This window comes from Polyodon spathula, chromosome 16 (genome assembly GCF_017654505.1).
Source record: "Polyodon spathula isolate WHYD16114869_AA chromosome 16, ASM1765450v1, whole genome shotgun sequence".
NCBI classification, from domain to species: domain Eukaryota; kingdom Metazoa; phylum Chordata; class Actinopteri; order Acipenseriformes; family Polyodontidae; genus Polyodon; species Polyodon spathula.
Window position 1 is genome coordinate 20,459,418 of NC_054549.1, and position 26,724 is coordinate 20,486,141.

Sequence of the window (26,724 nt, forward strand, 5' to 3'; positions counted from 1 at the left end):
CTATTATGAGAAAGAATGTACTGTATGTGTATCCTCTGCACTCTAGTGGAAGTAAATATTACTGCAAGGAAATAACAAAAAGGCGGGAGCGCGGGGCACTGGGGGGTGGGGATTTGCCATGACAAGAGCGAGTACCTCCCAGAATGTTTGAATTTTTAAATTGCAGTTACTTAACGGTTTTTCATTCCGCGCTTGTTGTGTCAGTGCGCCGCGCTACTGCGACTAATTCATTCCGTTTTTGGGCATGTGGGGTTTTTAAAATCTGGATTATTAAAAAGTGTTGTGATATTTCTCTAGTCGTAACAATTTAAGCCTAAACTTGTTTGTTTTTTCATAAATGACAATAAATACGAAATGACGTATGTTTGTATCAACAATGTTTAAGAAAATATAAGTTATTATTAGAGATTTGTGTTAAAGTTACTATAAAAGTTACAACAAAACATATATTCTGTAGTAGGTACGATACTCTAAATGATAAGGGATTATTTATCACAATTATTATTTTTTAGTAGTACAGTACTCGTGGTTTTATACGGCATACGGACGGATAATAATATTCAGAGTACATAATTTTAAAGGTTTAATACAAAAGGCTTGTAATTAATTGTGTTAATGAAATTATAAAATTAGCTGAAGTAAATCTAAGCTGGCAGTTTATCCAGTCTTCGCTGCTCAACTTCTCGAACGTGTCAACCACTACGCAGCTCGCTTTTTTTCACAAAAAAAGTTCTTTTTGACACAGAAAAAGGAGCTGCGTTTAATAAATGATTGAGGTTCTGTTCCGCCAATCAGACCAGGAGTAAACCAGAGCTAAAATAAATGAGCAGGTCTTCTAACCAATCACACTTTAAGGGAATGGGTGGGCGGGGATACTTCAACATAAATCTTAGCTGATAATGTCTCTTTTACCCAATCAGCTTGTATCAAATTGGACTGGCTTTACTGTCAGCCAGCCCGCGTTTCCATGAGATCGAAGAGTGATAGATGCCACAACCAATCACACCCACAGTTGTGGCTTTCCAGCCAATTGAAGACTGTAATTTCCATTTGTTGGGCGGAGTTTAGGTCCTTTCGGGTGAGAATTTTTTTATTTTTTTTTACTTCGCAGTTCTCTGGCAGTTCAGGAGTCTCGCGAGATTTCCTGAGACAGCTAGGCTTGGCGCAGAAGATATCGCGAGATTTGCAGGGGAATCCGAAATGTGTAGTGAGTGAAAAAAAAAAAAAAAAAAAAAAAAAAAAAAAAATTTAAATATATATTAAAAAAATGGCCGCCGCAGAGAGCGGAGAGGAGAGACTGTAAGTCTAAATTCAAATATATATATTTGTTATATCCATAGATTTTACTTAAGTAAAAGCAAAAGGATTTGCAGCGGTGAAAGTATGCGAGCTTGCTGGTGTCTTAAAATGAAGGCTGTTTTCTGGGGGGTTTTTGCTAACAGGAGGGAGGGCAGAAAATACTCGATTGAAGTGTATTTTTCACTTGCTTTCTCGTAGTGGGGTGTGAGAAAATAATATTTGCGCGTTAGTGGGAGAAGGAGGTGTGTACTGTAGTCTATCAATTTCTGACGTTGCGTCTTAAATATAATACATAATGTGTGTGTGTGTGTGTATTTTTTGTTGTTGTTGTAGATCCTTATCCAACCAGCTTTTAAATGCATTTTTTTTAAATGTTGTAACCGTAAAACACAAGCCAAACATTCCTTAGTGTTTTTTTTTGTTTGTTTGGTTTTTTTTTTTGCTTGGTGACATTTGCAATAAAAAATATAAATGTTGTGTACGGCGGTGTATGCATGGCTGTTTCGTTTTTTTTATCTTCTGCGTATGTAATGTTTTTTTGTCTTTGCTCTGTGTGTAAAAATGCGTTTGGGACCCTCAAATGCTTAACACCAATAATATCAAACTTTTTGTTTTAAAAAATAACATAAAATACAGCAACAGCCCAGAGTGGTATTTTTTAATGGGTATTTATATGTGGTAGCTGTCATTGTCTGTCTTTTTATCGGCAAAGAAAGATCAAGTGTATTTTAGTAATCCTACGCTGTTTATATTTTCTTGATAATGATTTTTAAAAAGAGAGAGATGACGACTAGGGCACACGAGCAGATTTTTTTTTTGTCCTGTCGAAAATGTAATCAATTTTTTTAAATCCACTAAAGCCGAACAAAATCGGATTCGTTTTTATAAAATGCGTTTTTGAAGCTCTGTGTGTTTTTATAAACTAAAAAGACACCGAAGCGCCACCGATTCATAAAGGCTTGTTGCGTAATATGTTGTGCTATTTGGAAGATATTTAAATCTTGTAGCTTTTCACTAATTTCCGTTGCGTTTCTGCTGGTGGTAAAATTATTTTTAAAAATATACATATAAACCTGTTGTAATATTTTTTTTAGGTAAACTAGTAGACTCTGGAAAGGAATTACGTTGTCGAATGTAGAAATGATCATTATTTTCCTGTGTGTGTGTATTCATTTTCTTATGTTTTTACCGGTGATAAAACCCAAATGTACACACCCAACCCCTTTCGAAAATATTTAGCGTCTCATAATTCACGGGTATGAGTTGTTGTGTGAAAATGACGGTTTAAATCGATTTATACTGTGCATGGGAATGGTTAAAGACACCGGTGTCCTTAACATTAATCGCAGCCGGTAGTGCAGACTGTGGAGTGTGTTTTAAGTGCGTCATTGTGAAAAACGTTAACCTTTGTGGAAATGTACCGGCGTTTTGAGGCAGAATGGGGCTGCTTTTCTATTATATTTTTTTCCCCAAAAGCTGACCTGATTTTTATAATTTTATTTTAGTACTGAAGACTACCTTTAATCTAATTTAGTAACGGGGAAGTGTATAGCTGGAGTACCATTAAATACTGTGGTTTTAAGTAAACCTTTGTTTTTTGTAAGTTCCAACACAGGGTCATTTGTTACACATAAAGGACAAATATGGGATTTATTACAATTTTTTTAATACATTTTTATAAATACATACCCGCCATTTACTTAAAAAAAAAAAAAAACGCTTTCGTTTGAGAAACGCGCTTATCGCGAGACGCCGTATTTTGAAAAAAAAAACGACACGTGCAAAAAAAGTTGGCGGTTTATTTTCTTAAGAAAGACACGTTAAAAATTTAAATAAATAAATTTAAAAAATGTATTTACACGCAGCCTTTGTGCGGGTGATGTGTTTAGATAAATATAGTTTCCACACCGTCTATCGTATATATTATAGCGAATAACAAAAAAATATATAATGCAGTGGCGATTAATTGTACTTTTTTCCCCTCTCTCGTAGAATGCCGAAGTTGTTAATATTTTTTTTGTTTTAAAAGATGCCCAACATACCACAGATATATAAAAAATCGACGACTGCAAAAGTGTTGAAAACGTACACATAAAAAAATTAAATAGCCGCCATTTATTAATAGTTTGGTTTAGATTTATTTAATGTTTATAAACAACACTAGATGTTTCTTTTGTTTACGCAAACACGTATTTAACTTTTTTTTTTTAAACGAAATGACTTATTTTGAATGCCTAGATGCCTGAGTATGAGGTATATTTATTTAGATGTATGGTACAGTGTTTGGGTATATCTATTTAGGTGTATGGTACAGTATTTGGACCAGCATGAGCATTTATCCATCTCCTATATGAATTCTAAAAACTGCAATATATACACTAACCCTAAACGGATGTTTAAATTTCTATCCTCTGCGTTTACTCTAATGTTGAAACGCAAGCGGGTACGCTTTGTACAGATCTCTAGTGAGCAGGTAAAAGCAGGTCTGTGCGATAACAACTACAAGCTCCTTTTCACACTGGCACCCCTACCCAGGTCCCGGCGACCCACCTCAGGACGCAGGTTGAGTGAGACAAAATTCTCGACGGCCGTTGGCGAGCCCGCGCAATTACCGACAGCCACGCTGTGTGAAGGTTTCACTTCCGCAAGGAACGCTTCTGTTGCTCGAGACACAAGACTGAGACTGTTGCTTGCGCCAGATTGCAGTGGGGATGAAGAAACGTTTGCTCTAGTCAAGGTCCGTAAGAAGCCGGTCCTGACCCGGGTAGGTTCTGACCAGGCGTAGAGCGTGCCAGTCTGAAAGTGGCCTAACTAGGGGAAAGGTCGCAATTAAAGGGAGTTCAAACACGATTATTGCGATTATCATGGTCATTTCACGCCAGTCACAGAAATTTCCTTATTGATAAACAATATTAAAACTAGCCCATCCAATGTCATTTCAACCAAAATTATTATTATTACAGTTACACTCCAAATGCGTATTGTCATGTAATAGTGGCATTTGCCTGTATTTCTGAGGATCACTGTTTTGGCATTGTCCTCCAGGCAGATAACTGAGAAATCTCTTTAAGGGAAGGGGGGGGGGGGTGGGGTGGGGGGGGGGGGATTGAAAACATTAATTTAAATGTAGCGCATCCGCATTTCGTAAAGGACAATCCTCTGTTTTTTAAAAAAGTTTTCGAAATGAAAAATGTCAAGTTTGACCAGCCATGTAGCGCCTTTCCTGTAAAACATCTCCAAGCAATGTACGTAGCTTTCCATTAAAATTACATAAAAAAAAACAAAAAAAAAAACAATTTAATCAACCCAAGTTCACTTTAATCTGTACACATCTCCAGAAGGCTGCCCTCACAAGCAGATCACCTCTTTTCAGAACTGTCTGCTGTACACAAACCTGGTGGCATCTGGCTGCGTCCGTTTCTGAGTTGATTTCTTTCCCGGGACGGTACTCGACCCTGCCAGTAACACGTCAAGTCAAATCCAACTAAAAACCTTTCTTTTATTGGGATGAGTCAATTGAGACCAACGTCTCGTTTACCGTGGCGACCTGGGAAGAGACTCTTGCAGCGCCACGGCAAACCACAACTAACGCAATGAAGACATGTCGATTTATCACCCAAGAGAAACGAGTGGGATCATTAAGATTTATAACTTCTGTCATGATTTTAACTTCGATTTGCAGGTGGAGGATCCATTGTTTTCAGTTCTCTCTCTTACTTCCTTTTTCTTAGTCTGTCTTTTCAAAATCAATACCTCCACTGCTCTCGCTCACAGCATCGAAGGGAGACACAGTTAAACTGAAAGTAATTGTCCTGTCCTGTGTCCCCCCCCCAAATTAAGAAACCGGTATTAATAGGATATTTTTAATTTAATTCAAATTCTATGGGCTCCAGGTTTTAAATTTTATTGCGCAACATTATTTGAAATTTTTATGAAAATCAGAATAAAGAGTCTCTTATTTTAATACACAGCTGCCGTGTTCATTTCTTGACATCTTCCCTTGTCCAGAGCAAGCAGTCTTGTATAAAGGTTATAAAAAAATCTCTAAACAGGGCGTGGTTTGAATCACTTGTTTGTGTCCGTTTTTTCTTTCTTTCCCCTGTGCAATGCAGTTTCAATGATGCTTAAAGCATATGCTATTATTATTATTATTATTATTATTATTATTATTATTATTGAGTCATTTAGCAGATGCTTTTATCCAAAGCGACTTACAGAGTCTAGGGGGGTGAAGTCTGCATCATCAACAACTGCTGCTGCTGCTGCTGCAGAGTCACTTCCAATAGGACCTCATTTGTGTTACGTCTCATTTGAAGGACGGAGCACAAGGAGGTGAAGTGACTTGCTCAGGGGCACACACACACACACACACACACTTGTGCTCAGGGAGTCAGTGGCTGAGCTGGGATTTGAACAGGGAGCCTCCTGGCACCAAGCCCCTTTCTGTAATCACTGGACCACGTATACCGACCTACATACTCTTAAAGTGCTGTACGCTGTTGAGTCCTGTTGCATTGTTTTGTTCCCACGCTCAGGACAGTGAGGGGTCTGACTTTGACCAGGTGGGGTAGAGGCTGTGAACGGAGGAAAAAAAGCCCCTTTTTCTTTAAATTGAGTGAAGGGTCTGGCGGTTCCCCGGGGAAGTACAGAGCAGAGCCGAATCAGTAGCAGGGTAAAGCACACAGTCTCTCTGGTCTGTGGAGTCAAACAGACGAGCGCAGGAGGGTGCAGTAGAAAAATTGACAGGTTTCTGGCCTGATACGCTCGATCAGGTTAAAAGGAACATTATCTATATACATTATAAACAGTTTTAAAACTTTTGTGCACATGCAAAACAAATATATTTTTTTTGTGCACTGCAATTGTATCTCCAGTCAAACACATGTTCTCTATTATTATTGATTAATTATATTCACATCTTTGTGAACCTACATAACCTTTTTGTTTTTGATTTTGCTACACAAGTTTTCCTTTTTCAAATTGTGTGTGTAATATATATATATAATATATCTATGTGGTGTATATACATTATATATCTTAATATATATATATATCATATATAATATATATTATATATATATATAGATATAGTATATAGTGTGTGTGTGTGTGTGTGTGCATGTTTGAAAGGTAGAATTGCAGTGTACAAAATAAAAAAGGGATTTGTGTGGAGTTTCTATGTATTTCTACATTTCCAGTTAAGCAAGATGTTAAACCACTTCAAGCTTTTTGTTTGTGGGTCCCATTGCGTACAAAAGAGCGGACACTTGCTGCACTAGTCCTAAAGAGAGAAAAAAGATATTCCTTTAAAAATGACAGGATACATTCTGAGAACTGAGAGTTTCAAGGGTGCTTTGAACACTAGATATTGGTTTACTGTATTATTTTTATTTTTTTTTCAGTGCATAATACAATGAGGAGGTACTGAAGGCATTGCTGAAAAGTGTATTTTTATTTATTTTTTGCCCCACCCTGAGCCGAAAACAGAACAGTTTGGTGTTGAAACATATTTATGAACTAATTTTAAATTGCATGCCTTCGGTGGAGTGGTTTTGGATGCATACAAACGGGTGACAGTGTCTATGATGGGAGACCCCATGCGGTCGCCAGTTCGTTGAAACGAGCTCTCAAACGAGCGTTGCTTTAAAATGCTGCCTCTACAAGTCAGATAGAGAAAATGTACTCCCACTACATAGGAAACTTATGACATGCACAATATAAGGGGAGAAAGTCCCTACATTTTGGGACGGTCCTCTTTCTCTCTGCTTTGCAATCATTCTGACTTAATTATTTATTCATTTATCAATTTGATTTGTTTGCCAAACACTCATAGGCAGACTGCGCTTGTAGATCTCTTGATCTGCTCTGGACTCGCCTGTCCTCAGCACCACGTTACTGGACCCTCAGCTGATACGTCATCATAGATTCAGATTTTCCTAGTATTATTATTTGCACTTTATGTAAAATACACTGCATTTAAAATATGAAGCTTGCATTGTAACCCTGTACTGCCCTGTAACACCTGCAAGTCACCTTGCATAAATAAATAAATAAATAAATAATCATATATATGCCAGTGCGTGTGAATAAGGGCTGAGTTAATTGTGAAGTTGTGATTATTTAATTTCAGTTTTGTAGGAAATGACATTTGAATTCCCATTGTTTATTTTATTTTTAATATAAATATTTAACCAGTAAAATGCCAATGAGGTGAACTATTAAACGGCCGTTTAGTTGTTGCCAACATTTTTACCCCATTTTTCTCCTCAATTTGGAATTGCCAGTTGTGTTATTAGTAATCCCGATTCACCGCTGCAACCCCTCGACGACTCGGGGAGTGAAGGCTGGACATGCATCCTCCGAAACATGCTCCTGCCAGTCCGTCATTTTACACACTGCAGATCCACAGCGAGGCCACCAGACCTGTAGCGCCGGAGACAACACAGATCTGGAGGCTCCACTGCAGAACCACAGGCGCCCTATCAGCCACAAAGGGGGCGCTGGTGTGCAGTGAGCCATGGATTCCCCTGCTGACCTAAGCCCTCCCTACCCGGGCGGCACTCTGCCAGTTATGCACCGCCCCCTGGGAACCCCCGGTCACGGTCTGCTGTGACATAGCCTGGATTCAAACCCATGATCTACAGGCTATAGGGTCATTCTGCACTCCACGCGGACATGCCTTTACTGCGGTTTTTTTTAATCTGTCAGCCGATGGAGAACTAGTTTATTTGAGGGATTGTTGGACATTAACCCTTTGTGGTCCTATATTGGACCATGTCCGACATTACAATTTTCCCTTTCCAGTCCGATGTCGGACCCTGTCCCACATCATCAAAAAGACGTAAAGCGCAGGTCTCTAGTCATTTTTTCTCTGGAAAATTTTTTAACAAAAGGGCGTATCTCATTGCCCTGTCCACTACAGAGATAACACAGACACAAACAAAGGAGACAGCTGCTTCTGCATCCAGCGCTCAAAGAATATCACAGACATTTGCACAGCTTTTTGAGATGTTATAGTAATAAAATAATGACTTGGATCGCATTGTTGAGGAGCTTGGTGATAGAGTACCGAGTGTCCTTTTGCAATTCAGTGCCTTTTAAACCTGTTTTACTGAAAAAAAAAATTGAAACAGCGCGTTTAAAATAAACAGTGCGAGTGAAAATAAATTGGACCTGACGCACCTGGCAAGCGCTGAATAAATGGACCGCAAAGGGTTAATCCACAAGACCAGGGCTGTTCAACACCGCAAATGGGTTTTGCATCCCCCTGTAGAATGAACTCTCAGCTTCACAGAGTCCAATGAAAGCCTCTGAATAATGTTTCCTTGTTAACATATTGAATTCCACACCGCTTTGTAGTTTTCCCAGATACTTAACGAAAAACTGACATTGCAAAATGTAACGTGAAATACTACTGTACTATTATTATGGCTTCCGTTATGGAATTTTTTTTTTTTTTTATTGCGCGTTAAAAATATATAAATTATGTCCATAGGTGTTTTTTTTTTTTTTAAATTATATCTAAATCCTACAATTCTAGGGTGAGGCAAAACTTTGGGCCACAGCTGTATATAAGTAATTTGTCACAGTGTACATTTCATACAATAAAGATAAATAAATAAATCCCCAGTAAATCCAGATTTTTCCGACCGTCTACAAAAAGCGTGACTAGTTCTTAAAAATAATCAAAACTGGGGAGGGCAATCAACGCAGAACACCAGAAACTTGACTTTTGCCAGCAGTATCTCTTTCCATTTTCTGTTCTTATTTATTTGTTTATTTTTTGTCCCACCAGTGAGGAGAAAAGCGAAGACCAAGAGCAGGCGGGGCAGAAGGAGAAACCCCCAAAACCGAAGAAGTTGAAGAAGGAGAAGGAAGGGGGGCGGGATGAGGAGGGGCTGCAGCCTGCCCCGCCCCCTCCTCCTCCTCCTTCTCCTCCTCCCCCCCCAACCTCCTCCTCCTCCTCCTCCTCCTCCTCCTCCTCCACAGAGCAGCTGCAACCGCGGTCTTCCACGGAGGCTGGGAGAGCAGAGCCCTGCGAGTCTGCAGCGGGGGCTGCCAGCTCCATCCCGGCCCCCCCAGAGCCTGCCGTCTCACCCAAACAGAGACGCTCCATCATCCGTGACCGTGGGCCCCTGTACGACGACCCCTCCCTGCCCCAGGGCTGGGCTCGCAAGCTGAAACAGCGCAAGTCCGGGAGGTCAGCCGGGAAATACGACGTCTACCTGATCAAGTGAGGAGAGCTTATATTGCAGTGTGTGTCTTTGTGGGAGTGTCTCGGTGTGTGTGTGTGTCTGTGTGTGTGGGAGTGTGTGTGTAGTTAGGATATGCAATTGGTCGTTTTTTTTTACTTTTAGTCATAGGCAATCTGGCGTCTACCTGTGTCTGTGTGGGAGTGTCTCCATGCGCCTGTTTGTGTGTGTGTGTGTGTGTGTGTGTGTGTGTGTGTGTGTGTGTGTGTGTGTGCCACATTGTGGCTTGGAACTTGGTTTCAGGAGACGGCACACCAGGGGAGACTTGGGGTTTGATACAGCAACCTCAAAGTAGGTCTCCTGGAACCAGGTTTCAAGCCACTGTTCCTGAGAAAGTGGCTTTGTGGTCCCTCAGCTTAATAATAATAATAATAATATCTTTATTTTTATATAGAGTCTTTTATAGTGGCCCACCATCACAAAGCGTTTTCCAGAGGCAGGCTGTGAACTGTGCGTTATATGCAGTGTCACAGTCACTTACAAAAGGATGAGGACACACAAGGACGCGATTTAAGTAACTCCATCAGGTCAGGTGACAGAGGTGGGATTTGAACCGGTGACCTTCTGGTTATAAGCTCTGGACTTTAACCATAGTGGCAGTAATAAGGACACTTACAATAGTGACAGGGTCTTCCTCGGGTCACACGCGTGGGTAGCCGCTGTTCAAGCATACAGAGAGACTGAGGTTGGTGTTGAAACGCCGGCACAGGCGCGCAGGATTTATTAACAAACAAAAAGAAAGTGAAAGTAAAATAAAGGCGGTCATGTGACGTTACCAACGATGGTAACGCACAGAGGACAAATACAGAAAACCGTACAAAAAGTGCAAAATAAGACACAATACCCCAAACTATAACTCAAAAGGTGCCGTGAAAACGGCAGGCCTTGCAGCAGCCCCGATCATAGCGATCGCCATGCTTTTATACTGACTCTCCGCTGAGACACGCCCACCCGCCTGCGGGAACAGCTGATTGCTTTCAGCTGCTGCTCCACGCAGACGGGTAATCGTCCCCAGTGGAGCGCCACAGCAGCTAAACAATTAACTCAATATTAACAATTAACACAAAAACATACAATAAACTACACATTCCATTGTGCAAGGCTTACGCTTTGCCACAAGCATCTTACCCTTTTGATAAAAAAACAAAACAAAACAAAACAGTGTGGCGTTTTCAAATGGAGCAGATCTCATAGATAGGCGTTAACAGTGTATGCGTAATCCAAGTCAATTCCGTTGAAAATGTACATCACTTAAGTACAATGCAAGTTGTGCCGTTTGGCTTGCTGTGAATGCTGGAGCATATCTAGAAATAAATGATGCAGTTTTTTAATTTTTTTTTATATTATTTTAATTCAGCTTCTAAATGCAGCATTTAAATGCATCTAAAGTAATAAGTAAATTCATGTTATTATTTCAGATACAGACTCAAAAGTTCAAATTGCTTTTATGAGTTTTTATTTGATAGTAATTGTAACATATTTATTCTAAATTCTAAAAACTTGTGGTTTGTAGTGAGCTAACGCAGAGCTTGGATCGTGCTGTGCAGCTCTGGCCAAAGGTGCATCACCCTGTACACAGAATAAACTTTCCTTAGCTTCATAGAGTCCAGTGAAAGCTGCTGAATAATGTTCTCTTGTTAACATATTAAATCACACACCCTCTGTATAGAGTGAATTCACTCAGCTTCATAGAGTCCAATGAAAGCTGCTGAATAATGTTACAACATATGTTATAACATATTGAATCACACATCACATTGTCGTAGTATATGTACTTCCATATGAAAATAGGAAAACATGGCATTTTGAAATCTAACATGAAATACTACTGCACTACTATTATGGCTTCCAGTATAGACCCCCCTTTTTTTTTTTTTTTTTTTGCAATATCATTTTGTACTTTGTTTGATTTTACAAGATGTTGAATAATTATGTTAGTGTAGTTTATTTTAATTGTCTGAATTCTAAAATTTTAGCTGATGCAAAACTTTCTTGTTGACAGCTGTGCAGTGTTACCAATCATAGGTGTAATTCCCACTGGGGACGCGGGGGAAATGCCCCCCCCCCCCCCCCACACACACACATTGCAGCAGTACCAAAACTTGCATTTATCAGTCATATAATCGTATAATCAATCAGTCTATTTTATTAGTGCCTTTCATAGTGGAGCACCATCACAAAGTGCTTTACAAGATGCAGTAACAATAAGAAAATCCATAATACTTCAAATAGAGAGAAATGCACAATACATGATATACAGTAAAAACACACACAACGGATAATACATTAAATTACATGTCAAAAATGATAATGCATAGTACATTAAATACAGTGGAAAGAGCAGAATACATGAAGTAGTAACAGCAGCTGATGGCAGTAGTCGGTAAAGAGGTCTCTGCTGGGACAGCAGTGCCCGGTAGTAAGAACTGTTTCTACAAATAATTTTTTTTTTGCTTTTGAAATTCCTCAGCTTTATCTGTTCCACAAATTTGGGGGAAAACCTGTGTTTCAAAACACAGCTTATTATTAATCACTGGATTTTTCCCAGGGATGGGGGGGGTGGGGGGTGGGGGAGAGGAGAAACCATTGAAATGAATTATAATTATCCCAGGTGAAACATGGTACGCACGTCCCTTTGTAGAAGTGGGTTTGAGAATCTCTATCACAGTACCCAGCACAGGAACCCAGCATTGGTTTGCGCTGAACTCACTTAGCATACCGTGGGTGTGCTGACCTACTTCTTTGTCATGCCAACTGAGGCTCCATTTGAAAGCTATATTTTTGGGCGCCGTCCTATTATGATGAAACTTTGAATGAGAGAATCTGGCTGTTTGTTCTGCAGCCTTGCGTCTCTGAATAGGATCCTTGCTTAGGGGAGAATTTTGCTTAGTCGTTCAGCAGTCGCTTGTATACAGAGTGACTCAAGAGACTAGGGGGGTGAACTCTGCATCATCAACAGCTGCTGCTGCTGCAGAGTCACTTCCAATAGGACCTCGTTTGTTTTACGTCTCATCCGAAGGACGGAGCACAAGGAGGTGAAGTGACTTGCTCAGGGACACACACACACACACACACACACACAGGGAGTCAGTGGCTGAGCCGGGATTTGACCTGCGAGCCTCCATCTCAGTGCTGAGTGCTATAAAATATATATATTTTATTCAAAACTGGTTCACGTAAGTTGGAAAGCTGGAAGTCGAAGATAGTCAATCACGCCCGGTTTCTTTTCTCCTCAGCCGTTTTTGTTCAGCTACTTCAAACTAGACAGCAAGCTGCTCTGGTTGGCATCCACTGTCAGCATCTGTCCGGCAGCCACTCGTGCTGCTTTATAAAAAGAGGCACAGGTGTTTTGTTGTTTTTGTAAATTAGATACATTTTTTTGCTTTGTTTTTCTGTTGTAAACTTGGACTTCATTTTTTTTTTTAATATTTAAATATATTTTTCAGTTGCAGTTGCCTGCCAAAGATCTACAGCAGCGTGCTAATGAGTTATAACACCACAAGATTTGTCATTGATATCCTTTATATACCTACCTGCCTGCCTGTGTGAGAATTTCAATTTCCGCTTAGTAATCAGGGAGATAGAAACACGCTTGTGTGTGAAAACGTTTGACCGCTTTGTGCTTTAATCAGGCATCTTAAACAACTTCTAAAAAAAAAAAAAAGAAAGAAAAAAAAAAAGTTGTCTCATGCCTTTGACTATTTGTGGCTGTGTTAAATGAATTGCACGTGTGGCCCATTAAAGTCATCAATTAAACTGTAAACAACCACTGATTTGCTTATTGTGACAATCTTGCAAGATTTTCGGTTCTAGTGGTTTGATTTCTTACACACAGCACATGAAAACTAAAGCAGCAGAGGGGTGTTGTAATGAATGTGCACGCTGCTGTAGGTCATGAATTATCATCTAATTGGAGTCGATGTATTGTCTACAGAAAGCTAGCAACATAAATGTACGTGTGTGTGTGTAAGTCTCGGTGGAGTGTTAGTGGCTGAGTGTGTCTCTGTGTGTCAGTGTCTGAGTGTATCTCGGTGTGTGTGTGTTTCAGGGTGTGTGTGAGTGTTTGTATGCGAGTGTCTGTTTCTGTGTGGGTGTGTTTGTCTCTGTGTGTGTACGCGTGTGTTTCAGATTGAGGATCGTTTCACTATGACGGGGACGTTAGTAAGAGGCTGACAGATGGGCTGCCTGATAGGTGTTCAATACCCACCAACCTCCCACTCTTTAAGGACCCTAAATCACTTATTAACGAGCTAATTCATTGATGATGATGTCAGTTCACAGCGAACAAGGCAGCGGTTTGCTAATATAAATGATAGAGAAGAAGAGACAGAGTGTGGGAGTGAGATTTTATCTGTTAGTGTATATAGGACAGAGGCCAGAACTGAAGCTAAGGGAACACAGCCGCGCTGTGGCTAGGAACTCGGTTTCAGGCCACTACACGGCAGGCAGGGAGACTTTTTTTTAATTTTTTTTATTTTTATTAATGTACTATTACTGTTACTGAATAGAATTTAAAAAATCCAGAAATTGAACTTGAAACAGTAAGAGAGAAAAAAAAAAAACCTGACTTGCTCATAATGAACCGTTTTCACGCTTCTCTTTTGCAGCCCGGAGGGGAAAGCCTTCCGTTCGAAAGTGGAGCTCATCGCGTACTTCCAGAAAGTGGGGGACACCACCACGGACCCCAACGACTTCGACTTCACTGTCACGGGGCGCGGCAGCCCCTCCCGGCGCGACAAGAAGCCCCCCAAGAAACCCAAAGTGGTGAAAGCCTCGGGGAGGGGCCGGGGGCGGCCCAAGGGCAGCGGGAAGCTGCGGCTGGCCTCTGAGGGGGTGGCGGTGCAGCGTGTGGTGGAGAAGAGCCCTGGCAAGCTGCTGGTCAAAATGCCTTTCGTTTCCCCGGCTTCCAAACCCCAAACCGGAGGGGCATCCGTTAAAAAGAGACCCGGCAGGAAAAGGAAGCCGGATCAGGAGCCGCAGGGGGGCGCCCCGAAGAAGAGGGGGCGCAAGCCAGTGGCGGTGGTGTCAGCAGCGGCGGCAGTTGGGGTGGGGGTGGCTGGGGGGTCAGGGAGTCAGGGGACGATATCCGTGGCCGCCAGCCTGGCCGCCGCGCAGGCGGTCGAAGCCAGGAAGAGGGCCCCGCTTGCGGGGAAGGTGCACGACACGGCGCTGCCTATCAAGAAGCGCAAGACAAGGGAGACCGTGGAGGAGCCGGAGCCACCTCCTCCACTCCCGGCCGTCGCCACCGCTACGGCGGTGCTGGAGACAGGAGCCTCTCCGGGCAAGGTAGTGAAGGCGGCCAAGAGCTCCGGGAGGAAACACAAGGAAGGAGACGGCTGCAGCAGTGGGGGATGGGGAAGTCCCCCAAAGGGGCACAAGAAGAAGGAGAAGCCCCAGCACAGGCATCACCACAACCCCCACCACCACCACCACCATCACCTCCCAACCGCCGCCACGCTCGCAGAGCAGCCGCAGGACTTGAGCGCCCCCAAACTGTGCCGGGAGGAGCAGCAGCCAAGAAAGGAGGCTGCCTCTCGAGGGGACAGCTGCCCCAGCAAGACTCAAACAGTCGCTGCTGTAGAAGCCAAAGGCAAACAGCAGCGGGCGGGGGTGATCATGGGAGGGGGGGCGGAGGGAGGGGATGTGAAGGACATTGTGCCCACGCCAGCCGTGCCGAGGCCCAACCGGGAGGAGACTGTGGAGTCCCGGACCCCCGTCAGCGAGCGAGTGAGCTGACTGCAAAACAATCTGATCAAATAAGAATACCGACGACGACGACGACGATGACGATAATAATGAATAATAAAATAATAGTATAATAATAGCTAATTATTAATAATTATTATAATTTTTTTAAAAATTTTTTTAAAAATAAACGAAAGATTTTAAAAATAGAGGAAGGAGGAAAGTCGTTGTATGGCATATTTTGTTTTTAAAAAAATTATCATCGAACTTCCCAGGGTTGAAGGTATCCTATCCCAGAGGATTTAGGGCTCTTAAACAAACACACAACAAGATTAGTTTCATAATCATAATAATAATAATACAGATTGCTTCCTGACAACTAGATACACACTTTTTTGTTGTTATTATTATTATTACAGTTATTTTTTTTATGATTTTTTTTGTTTTATCATTTTTGTTTTTTTCTGGTAGTTGTGTTGCGAAGCTTCAAGGTGGAGTTTGAGAAGGAAGATTGGGTATTAAAGGCAAAAGTTTTATATATATATATATATAAACACACACACACTGAACAGGGTAAAAGACAAGCCACTGCATGGCAGCTAATGCTATTCCCAGTTTATCACTTTCATTAGCGAACCAGCTGCTATTCAGTGGGAGTCTTTGCTGTTAAAATATTCTTAATGCAAACTTGCACTGCAGACCATTGCAAAGCACAGAAGCAAAACTGCAACTCTCGTGTGCAGGGCTAGTGAGGATCTCGAGCTGTTCAACAGAACTGCATCTCTTGTGTGCAGGGCTAGTGAGGATCTCGAACTATCAACAGAACTGCATGTTTTTTTGGGTGTTTTTTTTGTTTTTATTTTTATTTTTTTATTGCTTTTTGTTCTGGTGTTGCTAAGAAAGCTGGAAAAGCTCCCGAAATGAATTTGAACGTTCCATCTGTATCTGTCGAACAAATTCCCTGTTGTGTGTCGATTTAAAAAAAAAACAACAAAAACTAAAAAAAAACCTCCCAGACTAACCCTACCCTTCCCAGCCCACGAAGGATCAAGAGGTTCGGATGTATATTTCTATGTCGAAGTTTATTATTGAAGCCTCGAAAAGCAACGTGATTTATCTGCTTGGGTTAAGAACTTCCTGCTGGCTGTCTTTGTCTGTCTGTCTGTCTGTCTGGCTGGCTGGCTGGCTCTAAGAGGTTAAGACCAGACTTAGAGAGGAGGCTGAATCTTCCTTGTAGAGGAGTCATAGCAGATACCAGAGCCCTAACTGCACACAGCGCTTGAATTTCTAAAACAGATGTGTTGATCAAGAGGTTCTGAGCAGAGTGCATGCGCTTTTTGTGTCTGTAGAGTTGAGAAGCGAAGATGATATTTAAGTGCAATTGTTCCATTTCAGACTCAGAGCCTGAGAAACTCAGAGAAACAGTGATGGTAGGAGATTAAATGATTTTTATTTATGTGTGTGTGTGTGTGTGTGTGTGTGGTAATAACTTGGATTTGTATCTCTTAAAATACGTTGAACGGAATCCAATTTGGCGCTTTGCATTTTTAATGATGTGATCTTGTAATTAATTTTACCATGGAAGGGGGGGGGGGGGGGGATGTATGAATTATGCAACAGCACTACACATGGGATAGCTTTGTGCTTTTGCACTGAATTGTAAACTGCAGATAGAAGGTGATGTGATTTGAGTTTTACAGACTCCTTTGTGGTGAGGTTCAGACAAGGGTTTTAGGGGTCTGGTCAAGCATCAGACCGGTGTCTGTCTGTCTGTCTGTGTGTGTGTGTGTGTCTGTGTCTGTCTGTCTGTCTGTCAGCAGCAAGAAGGACAGTCTGTGCCGCTTTCAGGAAGTTTTTACTGCTGTGATTTGAGTATCGTTTAAATTTTTTTATTTTTTTAAAAAATTTTTAAATACCGATTTTGTCTGTGTGTGTGTGTGTATATATACTGTATATTTTTCTTTTTCAAATGAAAAAGCACCTTATCTAAAAAACAAACAAAAAAAATTGAAATATGACACACACACACACACACACACACACACACACACACAGTAAAAATAACAACAATAATAATAATAATACAAAAAAAACCCAAAACCTCCTCGGTCCGCGTATTTAATTAAATTAATTTGCGAACCCAAATTTTACCCGCATATTGGCTTACCAGCTGACTCCCATGTGCTCTAGGACAGCGTGACGCAGGTCAGGCTCTCCAACTTGCACATCGCAATGCATTCTGGTAAGTGTAGTCATGCTGTGACAGGTAAAGCTGTCCCAGAATGCACTGCGAGGCAAGTTGAAGAGCCTGGACTGTCCCAAACTGTCCTTGTTTACCCCTGTATGATAGTGGAGAGTCGGGGACATCTGTATCATACAGGGGCTGGAGGAGGCAGCGAGCATTGCAGACAGCGACTGAGTGAGATCATTTGCTGTTTCACCATGCAGGCTGTTCATTAAATAATAATAATAATAATAGTAATGATGATGATAATGAAATGCTTTCAGGCAATGCCAGGAAGGTTTGTTCTCATTTTTCTTGGCGGGAGGGGAGTTTCTCGGCCACGAAAACCTCAAGATTAAAATAAACCCCCCCCAAAAAATAAAAAATAAATAGTGATAATTTATTTCCATTTTGAGCTGTATTATTTTTCCCACAAGTGGGCGTTTTCTAACAGAGAGTCTTTGTCACTCTTCACAAGTTCCTTGAGTTAATCAAACACTCCCACCCCCCCACTCCCCGAGAGATCAGCGACCAAACCTCTTTTCTGCGTTTAAACGAGATGCCATTTACATCTACAGCTCTGGTCAAAAGTTTTGCATCACCCCCCCCCCCCTTAAAATGAACTCCTTTTCGAACGAAATCTGCTGAAATAATGTTCCCTTGTTAACATATTGAATCACACAACCTCTAAATAGAATGAACTCAATCCGCTTCATAGAGTCCAATGAAAGCTGCTGACTAACGTTCCCTTGTTAACATATTGAATCACACACCGTCTATATTGAATGAACTCACTCAGTTTCACAGAGTCCAATGAAAGCTGTTGAATATTGAATTCTTGCACCGCTGTGTAGTTTTCTATATACTTAAACTGACACTGAAAAATGTGACATATCGAAATCTAACATGAAATACTACTGGACTACCATTATAGCTTCCGGTAGATATCATTTTGTAGTTTATTTGATTTACACAGCGTTAAATAAAAGACTATATATTTATGATGCAAAACTTTATGCCATACCTGTGCAAGGTGTTTGATGAAATTATATTGAGGAAATATGTGTCTCTCTCTGGGACATACATACAGTGCTTTTTAGGAAGACAACAATAAAAATAAAATAAATTAAAACCCACGCAGTGTTAAAGACATTGCTGGAGACGGATTATTTCAGCACAGTCATGATTTGGCCAGGTTCCTGGTTCTTGTGGAGGAGGAGAGGGATTGCTGATAACAAACTAGAGAGCTCATCAGGCATAAAAACATGCCTGGCTTGTGGATGAAAAAAATAAAGAATTAGGTCCCTAAATTATTTTCGGTTTTCCCATGGACCCCCAGTGTTGGGCTCAGATTGTCTCTGGAAAGAAGCATCCCTGCTCCAGAAAGGGCTGTGTAATATTTTCAAAACAGGAATATATATATATATATATATATATGATTTATAAAATTTTTATTTTTATTTTTTTGAAGTATCGCAAGCTAATACTGTTGTCGGATCTGCTAGGACAGGAAATGGATTTAAAGTAGTCTGGCTGGAGTCGCCTGCAAGAGTTTAGTCTGAATAAAAGTTGAACTGATACTGTGCGCTGTTTTTGTCACTGAATCTTTTCGTCTTGCCAGGTATTTGCCGGGTATATTATGAAAGGCAGCGGATTTATTTTCCGGGTACGAGAACAGAAATAATTTTTTCCTATGAATGCATTTCAGGCGGTGTTTGCTGTTGCAATAGTCAGATATTTCTCCCAGCACTGTTGTAGGCAAGTGTGCCTAACATGCTAAAATTTCTGAACAGATTATACACTGAAATGTAAGATTAAGTGGGACATGAAACAGCCCAAACAGTTTAAATAAATATATATATGAAAAAGGATTTCAATTTTTCTTCTAGTTCCTACAGTAGTTGATTGGAGTGGCTCAGCGTTTTCAGGACTGGGCTGCAATACAAAAAGATGCAAGTTCAAGTGCTCACACCAGACTCCCCCCCCACGCGTCCGGTCTGGAATAACGAAAAAGGAGCACAGTGTCACCAACCATCTATCTTATCAACTAAAACTTACTTTTAAAATCTAGAACTGGAAGGCTATTTCGATTTTCCTCCGAAGAAGAACAAACCTTCCTGGCATTGACATCGTGTAGGGACCCCTCACTCTCCCACTGTACTAAGAAACGCACTGAAACACCTTTTTTGTTTTGTCCAAGTCGGAGCTTGAGACACAGTCTTGCGTGTGCCAGAAGGACAGTGCCTTGAAGAAGGGATGATGCGGGGACAGAGAAGTGGCCTTTGATGATTTTTTTTAAACAGAAACACACAAGTGGGCTAGCACCTCTTGCTTGCAGTACCGATTTATTTCAACTTACCTTCACAAATCAGTACCCATAATCTGAGGGAACATAGAGCCACTTGGAACTGGGTTTCCGGTCACTACGTGGCACACCAGGCAGGGAGACTTGTGGGTTTGATACACACACCTCAAACTAGATCTCCTGCCGGACAGTGGTCTCCTGGAACCGGGTTTTAGGGGGTCCGAGTGAAGTGAAATTCGAATTTGATTGCAGGAGCACGGTCCGTGTTAGCCCACCGAAGCCAAATTTACCACACACACAACTTTATGAAATAGCTGAATGGCCAGTTTTGAAAGAAAAAAAGCACTTTATAGCAAACGTTGCCTAGTGGGGGACTCCCTGTACTCTCTCTATCCATCTGTTTTATTATTTTTTTATATTTTTATAATATCTTTTTCCTCCGTTTTTTTTTTTTTTTTTTTTAAAGCAACGAGAAGGGTTGTCTTACCAGCACAGCGACTGAATCAACTGTATTAATCAAAGATCACTTCTCTTGAACCAGGATCCCTTCCTGATATTTAGAAAGGGGCAGTTTTAATCGCTGCCTTATTAAAAGGTACGCTCGGGCCTTTTTTTTTTCAACTCTCCATAAAAAAATAAAAATAAAAAAACTAAAAAAAACTAAAAAAAACATAAATAAAAAAACTAAAAAAAAAACAAACAAACAAACAAATTGCAAACAAATTGCTCTTTCTTCCCTGTTAAACCCAAAAAGGAAAACAAGTCTTTTTACCCTGTGGACTTGAAAAAAAGCACTTTTGTACTGTGTGGCTTTCAGAAGACAAAAAAGACTTTGAAACTGTTCTGTTTAACTCCAATACCTGCCCCCACCCCCGAACTGTTTGTAATGTCATCGAAATGGGGTTGGGCTTCGTAACTGACAAACCATGCTGACTGGCCTCTGACTGTCAGACATGCCCCTTCACCTCACAAGACATCCAATCATGGGATGGAGGAAGCTGCATGACCGTTTACTAGTATTTCCTTGGCATGAAACAGCAGTCCTCCACTGATGTGTGTGTGTGTGTGTGTGAGTGGGGCAGGGGGTGCTGGAGTTTGTTTCTATGATGTTGGGAGTTAAAACCTATGGAACTTGTTTAATGGGTTTCCAGTAGATTGGTCTAAATGCTGTATTCTAGGCAGATGGCATAGCAATGGGGTCTGCCCTGTGTATCAACTTCCCTGAGGGGCACCAAGCCGGGAATGGACTATTATTACTGCACTTGGACCCCTTAATCTGTCCCACGATTATCAACTTGCTTGCAATAGTGGGACCGAAAAATAACAAAAACCTTTTGAAGGGGTTCTGCAAGCGCTTCTCAACCTGGGGTTTGGAGTGGGTCGGCTCTCCTCTTTGAAAATGTAAAACAGAAAGAAAGGCCTTTTTGAAGTTTGCCAACAATCAAAAAGATTTGTTTTCCTCTTGGTCGGGGTGACCTTTTCTGGCCTGAGAATTCCTGAACAGAAACTTGTTACCCTCTGTCGAGAGAGATGGGGGTGGGCGGGGGCATACAGGTGGTTAAGCCCCCTGTGGGCAGAGCTGACAACCTGCCCCAGAACTTTCTGTCTGCAGCGTGGGCTGTGGGTGTAGGTACAGGGCATTGTGGAAGATGACTTGATCCTAGCTTCTATAGTCGTAACCCCTTTAAAAAAAAAAAAACAATAAAAAAACGTATTTGTAATCTAGCGGTGTTCATCAATTAGTTGGTCTTTTTTTTGCATTGCATTAGCACTGTTAGTAAATCCTACCAAATGCATCCAACAAGTTTTCTTCATTCGGGAGTGGGATAGAAAGATTCCAACGCTAGTCCTCCCTCCCTCCCTCCCTCCATCTCTCTTCTGCCCTGTTCAGTAAATTTGATGGCCAGTCTAGGACACAACCTCTGTATCTCTGTAATATTAAAGAGGCCTATCCTCCTCCAGCTGTGTTCCTCTTGCCAGGGTTGTGTTCACATGTAGATGCTCCCATTCCCTGTCTGACTCCCCGATTTACCTATTGCGAAAAAAGAACCTGCAAGAGCTGGCGAGGATAGGCCTCCTGAATCTCTCTGACGCTCAGCGGCTCTGGTTGACGCTTGTTTGGCGTTCTGAATCTGTGACGCTCAGCGGCGCTGGTTGACGCTCGTTTGGCGTTTTAAATCTGACGCTCAGCGGCGCTGGTTGACGCTCGTTTGACGTTCTGGCTGGGATGAGCAACACGGTTGGAGCAGGAGTGGGATGTTTTTCACACTGGATTTGAAATATCCTCAAATCAAAAAAAAAAAAAAGCAGCGTGTCAACGCAGACTCACTGTTTTGAGTGTTAAAACAACAGTGATTGGATCCCAGTCCAAAAGTGACAGCGTTCACCAACGCCCCCTGCTGGTCAAACAAATCAACATCAACTGGCTGTATATACAAACATACATACACATGCATGGATGCATACACACACGTGCATATACATGCATACAAACATACATGGATACATACATACACACATGCATGCATACACACATACATGCATACACACACATGTTACCCTCAGTAAAGGAAATCCCTTTTCATTTTGCCTTGCATTCAGTAGAATATTTGCACTTTTACAGAAGTATTTGAATGTCATTGTTTTTTTAAATCCTTTTGTTTTTAATCATTTCTCTTGTAGTTCATGTAGCTCAGTATTCTCCGCAGTGTCGATATGTACTGATCTACATAACATTGCTAAATACAGAAAAGGGGGGGGGGGGGGGTGGGTATTTGGGTTGTTTTGTATTACAATTATTATTATTTTTTTTTTTTTTCTGGAGCTGTATAATATAAAGAAGTTAAATCGAGAGAAATAATGACCTTTTCGTCCTTACTTTTGGGCTCAGAAAGAAGATCGAAGTCAGAGTGGATGCTGCATCACCTAACCCTGTAACACTCCCCTAGATCTGGCCCAAGTCATTTTGACAGCCAGCGAAGACTTTGAAACAAACAAAATGTCTTGTCAACTTGATCGAGACCCGCTCTTTACGGTTCCATTCCAGGAATGTGACTTTTTGGCTTTTGAAATTGAAATAAGCAGATTTGTTTAATCAGCAGTCTGACTCTTACATGCATTAAAGACAAGAGTAGTGGGTTACCACGAGGGGGTGTGCGTAGACTCACGTTTCTACTCACAATATCCCACCCCTTTAATAGGTTTGAAGTCGGCACACATGCATTACAAGACTTGTGAAAAATGGGCTAATTGGGAAATCACTTTTCCTATCATTTGCAATTGCAATTACTCACTGAGCTAGACCCTTTATTTAACTGACAGTTTGCTAAATTAGATCTTTTTAAATTGTTTTCAGCTCTTTAAACAGTTGCAGAGTTACTTATACAAAGTTATAATAGCTAACTTCAAATATGCAACTGTTTTAAGAGCTGAAAACTTTTATTTTTTATTTTTAAGGTCCAATTAAGTAAATTGTTAGTTGAATGAAGGGTCTCGTTAAGTAATTTAGAGCTCGGTTGGAATGAAAACCAGCCCACCCACGGGGGTCCCCCAAGACCAGGGCTGGGAAACCCTGATCGTCACAAGATGAAATACCAGTGGTAATGTCTTGTGTCATGAAAAACCATTGGTGCTTAGTAATGGGCATATTTGAAATGGCGAGGAAAGCATCACTTTCTGTTTTATAGATACTCCAAACTTGTTTCAGGGAATTTCGAGGAACATCCAGATTATTTGTAAACAAAACAAACAGTAAATAAATAAGGAGTGTTATTTTCATCACTGGCCTAATAGCTCATTTCAGTTCCCAAAATCCCACGGTGGTTGAAGCTGAACTAGCCCTTAGTAAAAGAAGAATTCAATACTGCAGATAAGACAGAGGCCACAAGATGAGCTTGAGAGATTAGCGCCACAGGGACCACGTGACAGGAGCTTCATAGAGATGGGCGTGTTTGAAGTTAAAGCAGTGGAGTGGCAGGGGATAAACGTAGAGGCGAATCTTTTTAAACACTTGAGTAGCAAGTTCCAATAGGCGCTGTACTCTCGGACTTTGCTGTTCTTAAGCGCTTCTTTCCAGCAGCTGTTAACACTAGTACCATTCCAGTATTTCCCTGGCAGCAAATCTGTTGGCCTGAAATATATGTAATATATTAATATTTTGTCTGGCAATAATCTGTTTGACTTGAGCATGAGCAATATTTATTTTTTTGTATTATTTAAAAACTATATATATATATATATATATATATATATATATATATATATATATATATATATATATATGATATTAAAAACAAATTTCTGTGTTTTTAAAAATGTAAATTGTAGCAATATTGGAAAGGGTTATTAAGAAAAGTGGTGCTCGCTTACATTCGACATACACAACTGTACAAAACCATAAGTTCTGTGTAATAATGCACAATAATGTTCCCTTGTTAACATATTGAATTGCACACCCTCTATATAGAATGAACTCACTCAGCTTCATAGAGTCCAATGAAAGCTGCTGAATAATGTTCCCTTGTTAACATATTGAATTCCAGACTGTCATTTTGGAGTTTTCCCAGATAATGGAAAAAGATGACGAAAAAATTTAAGAAAATGTGACATTTTTTAAATCTAACATGAAATACTACTGTACTACTATTAGCTCTGTGTAAAACCAATCTTATGTAGCAAGAGCAATGAAATGAATCTACATGGCATTGCTTTTCATTAGCCTCAACGCATTGGCTGCTAGTTATCAAAACTGTAGAGTCCTGAAAGTCTTCAAAACAAACCGTTGTTTTTTGTCCTGGGGATGTTTACCAGCTAATAATCCAGTTTTCCATTAGTATGGTCAAGCTTGCCGGTCCAGTGGTTATAGAAAAAGGGGTCTTGATACCAGGAGGTTCAAATCCCGGCTCAGCCACTGACTCCCTGTGTGTGTGTGTGACCCTGAGCAAGTCACTTCACCTCCTTGTGCTCAGTCTTTTGGATTAGATGTAAAACAAACAAGGTCCTATTGGAAGTGTCTGCAGCAGCAGTAGTTGTTGGTGATGCAGAGTTCACCCCCTTCAATTTTTATTTTTCTGAGCCCAAAGTTCTAACGATAAGCTGCTGAAGCCAAGACTTGTCGAAAGTACATCGCCATGACTATTGCTCCAAGGTCTGCTACGCTTTCTGGTTCTCTAACGTCATGCATTTAATTTGCTTTCCTTTTTAAAAACCTCTTGTGTTTGAAAATTTTCTCTGGGTGAGTCATACTCGGCTAGTCTCACACACACATGATCCACACAATCATCATGATGAGATCAGAGGCAAAACCTGGAAAAACAAAGAAGCTCTGAGCATCTGTCGTGGTAGTGACAGCACGATACCTGTGTTTTTAAATTTATTTTTGTATGTGTGTGGTTTTTTGGGGGGGTTTTTTGTATCGAGTAAGTGCCACTTTTTCAATTCTAAGCTTTGATATTTCATATTTGATAGAACCGTGTCTATCTGTCCAGGGCAGTTTGCCAGATTGCCCCATGATGGACGGATAACCCTGTGACTTCCTGAACACTTCAGTATAACCCCAGGAGACAGGAAGGTCTCGTCGCAATGTCAATGAATAGAAAGGCATCAGCAGTGTGATCTCCATGAGCAATGAATGGCAGATGTTCCTCTGAAGGTCTTGGTTTAGAGCACAGCTCCTTTTTGGTTGGTGCTTCATGTTTGAAGCTCTTCAGAGACTGTATGTCCACTGACCTGCTATTTGTCATAAAGTTCTAGGTTGTTAACCATTGCCAAGAATTATGTGGTTGCCTTCATAGAGGGCGAAAGTGGTCCAGCCTGTGTTAAGGATTTTTCTTTTAAGGAAAACTATATATATATATATACTATATATCTATATATATATATATTATATATATATATATATACCACACACACAAACCACACATAGTAATTGTGATTTTTCATGTATTCCTTCTTTCAGTAATAACGTTAAAAAAAGATATTCAGAAACAAATAAAAACAAACATTTCTTGGGTTTGAATTGAAGTATTAAAACCACAATGAACTTCTTGAACCCCACCCCCCCACCCCGCGCTTGCGCGGCACGCACACACACACACACACACACACAGCACTCACTGCTCCCACCCACACACACACCCCCCGCCCACCACACACACACACACACGCACACACACACATTACCCCGCCACCCCAATAACACAACTCCCCTGACACACACACACACACACTCCTCTGCCCCCCCAATAACACACACATACACTCCCCCACCCCCCCAATAACACACACACACTCCCACGCCCCCCCCCCAATAAACACACACACACACACACACATAAGAACATAAGAGCATAAGAAAGTTTACAAACGAGAAGAAGCCATTCGGCCCATCTTGCTCGTTTGGTTGTTAGTAGCTTATTGATCCCAGAATCTCATCAAGCAGCTTCTTGAAGGATCCCAGGGTGTCAGCTTCAACAACATTACTGGGGAGTAGATTCCAGACCCTCACAATTCTCTGTGTAAAAAAGTGCCTCCTATTTTCTGTTCTGAATGCCCCTTTATCTAATCTCCATTTGTTACCCCTGGTCCTTGTTTTTTTTTTCAGGTTGAAAAACTCCCTTGGGTCGACACTGTCAATACCTTTTAGAATTTTGAATGCACACACTCCCCCCCCACACACTCCCTCGCCCCCCAATAACACACACAGACACACTACTCCGCTGTGTGATGAGAAATAACACACACACACTCCCCCGCCCCCCCCAATAACTCACACATCCCTCCCCGCATACCTCGGGGCATTACACATCCTCCCCTGCCCCCCCACTCACACACCCACACCCCCCCCCCCCCCCCCCCCCCCACACACACACACACCACCCCCCACACTCACACACACAGTTATAAAGGACATCACAGGAAGGGATGTTGGCGGTTTAGGTCTTGAGGAGGAGCCATTTTGT

General features: G+C 41.2%; 1 protein-coding gene across 1 annotated transcript; it reads left to right on the forward strand.

The window, feature by feature from the left end:
* Window positions 1–1,220: 1,220 nt before the first annotated feature.
* mecp2 (methyl CpG binding protein 2) lies at window positions 1,221–15,358 on the forward strand. The gene is made up of 3 exons (XM_041274375.1): window positions 1,221–1,299; window positions 9,095–9,532; window positions 14,159–15,358. Exons 1-3 carry the CDS (start codon window positions 1,268–1,270, stop codon window positions 15,285–15,287), a joined length of 1,599 nt encoding a protein of 532 aa, XP_041130309.1. The 5' UTR covers window positions 1,221–1,267; the 3' UTR covers window positions 15,288–15,358.
* Window positions 15,359–26,724: the final 11,366 nt, after the last annotated feature.

Bases quoted from the DNA above. Each gene is read 5' to 3' on its own strand.
- mecp2 (XM_041274375.1), top strand. From the start codon at position 1,268: ATGGCCGCCGCAGAGAGCGGAGAGGAGAGACT. The intron at 1,300-9,094 runs GTAAGTCTAAAT...TTGTCCCACCAG, and splicing joins GAGAGCGGAGAGGAGAGACT to TGAGGAGAAAAGCGAAGACC. The intron at 9,533-14,158 runs GTGAGGAGAGCT...TCTCTTTTGCAG, and splicing joins TACGACGTCTACCTGATCAA to CCCGGAGGGGAAAGCCTTCC.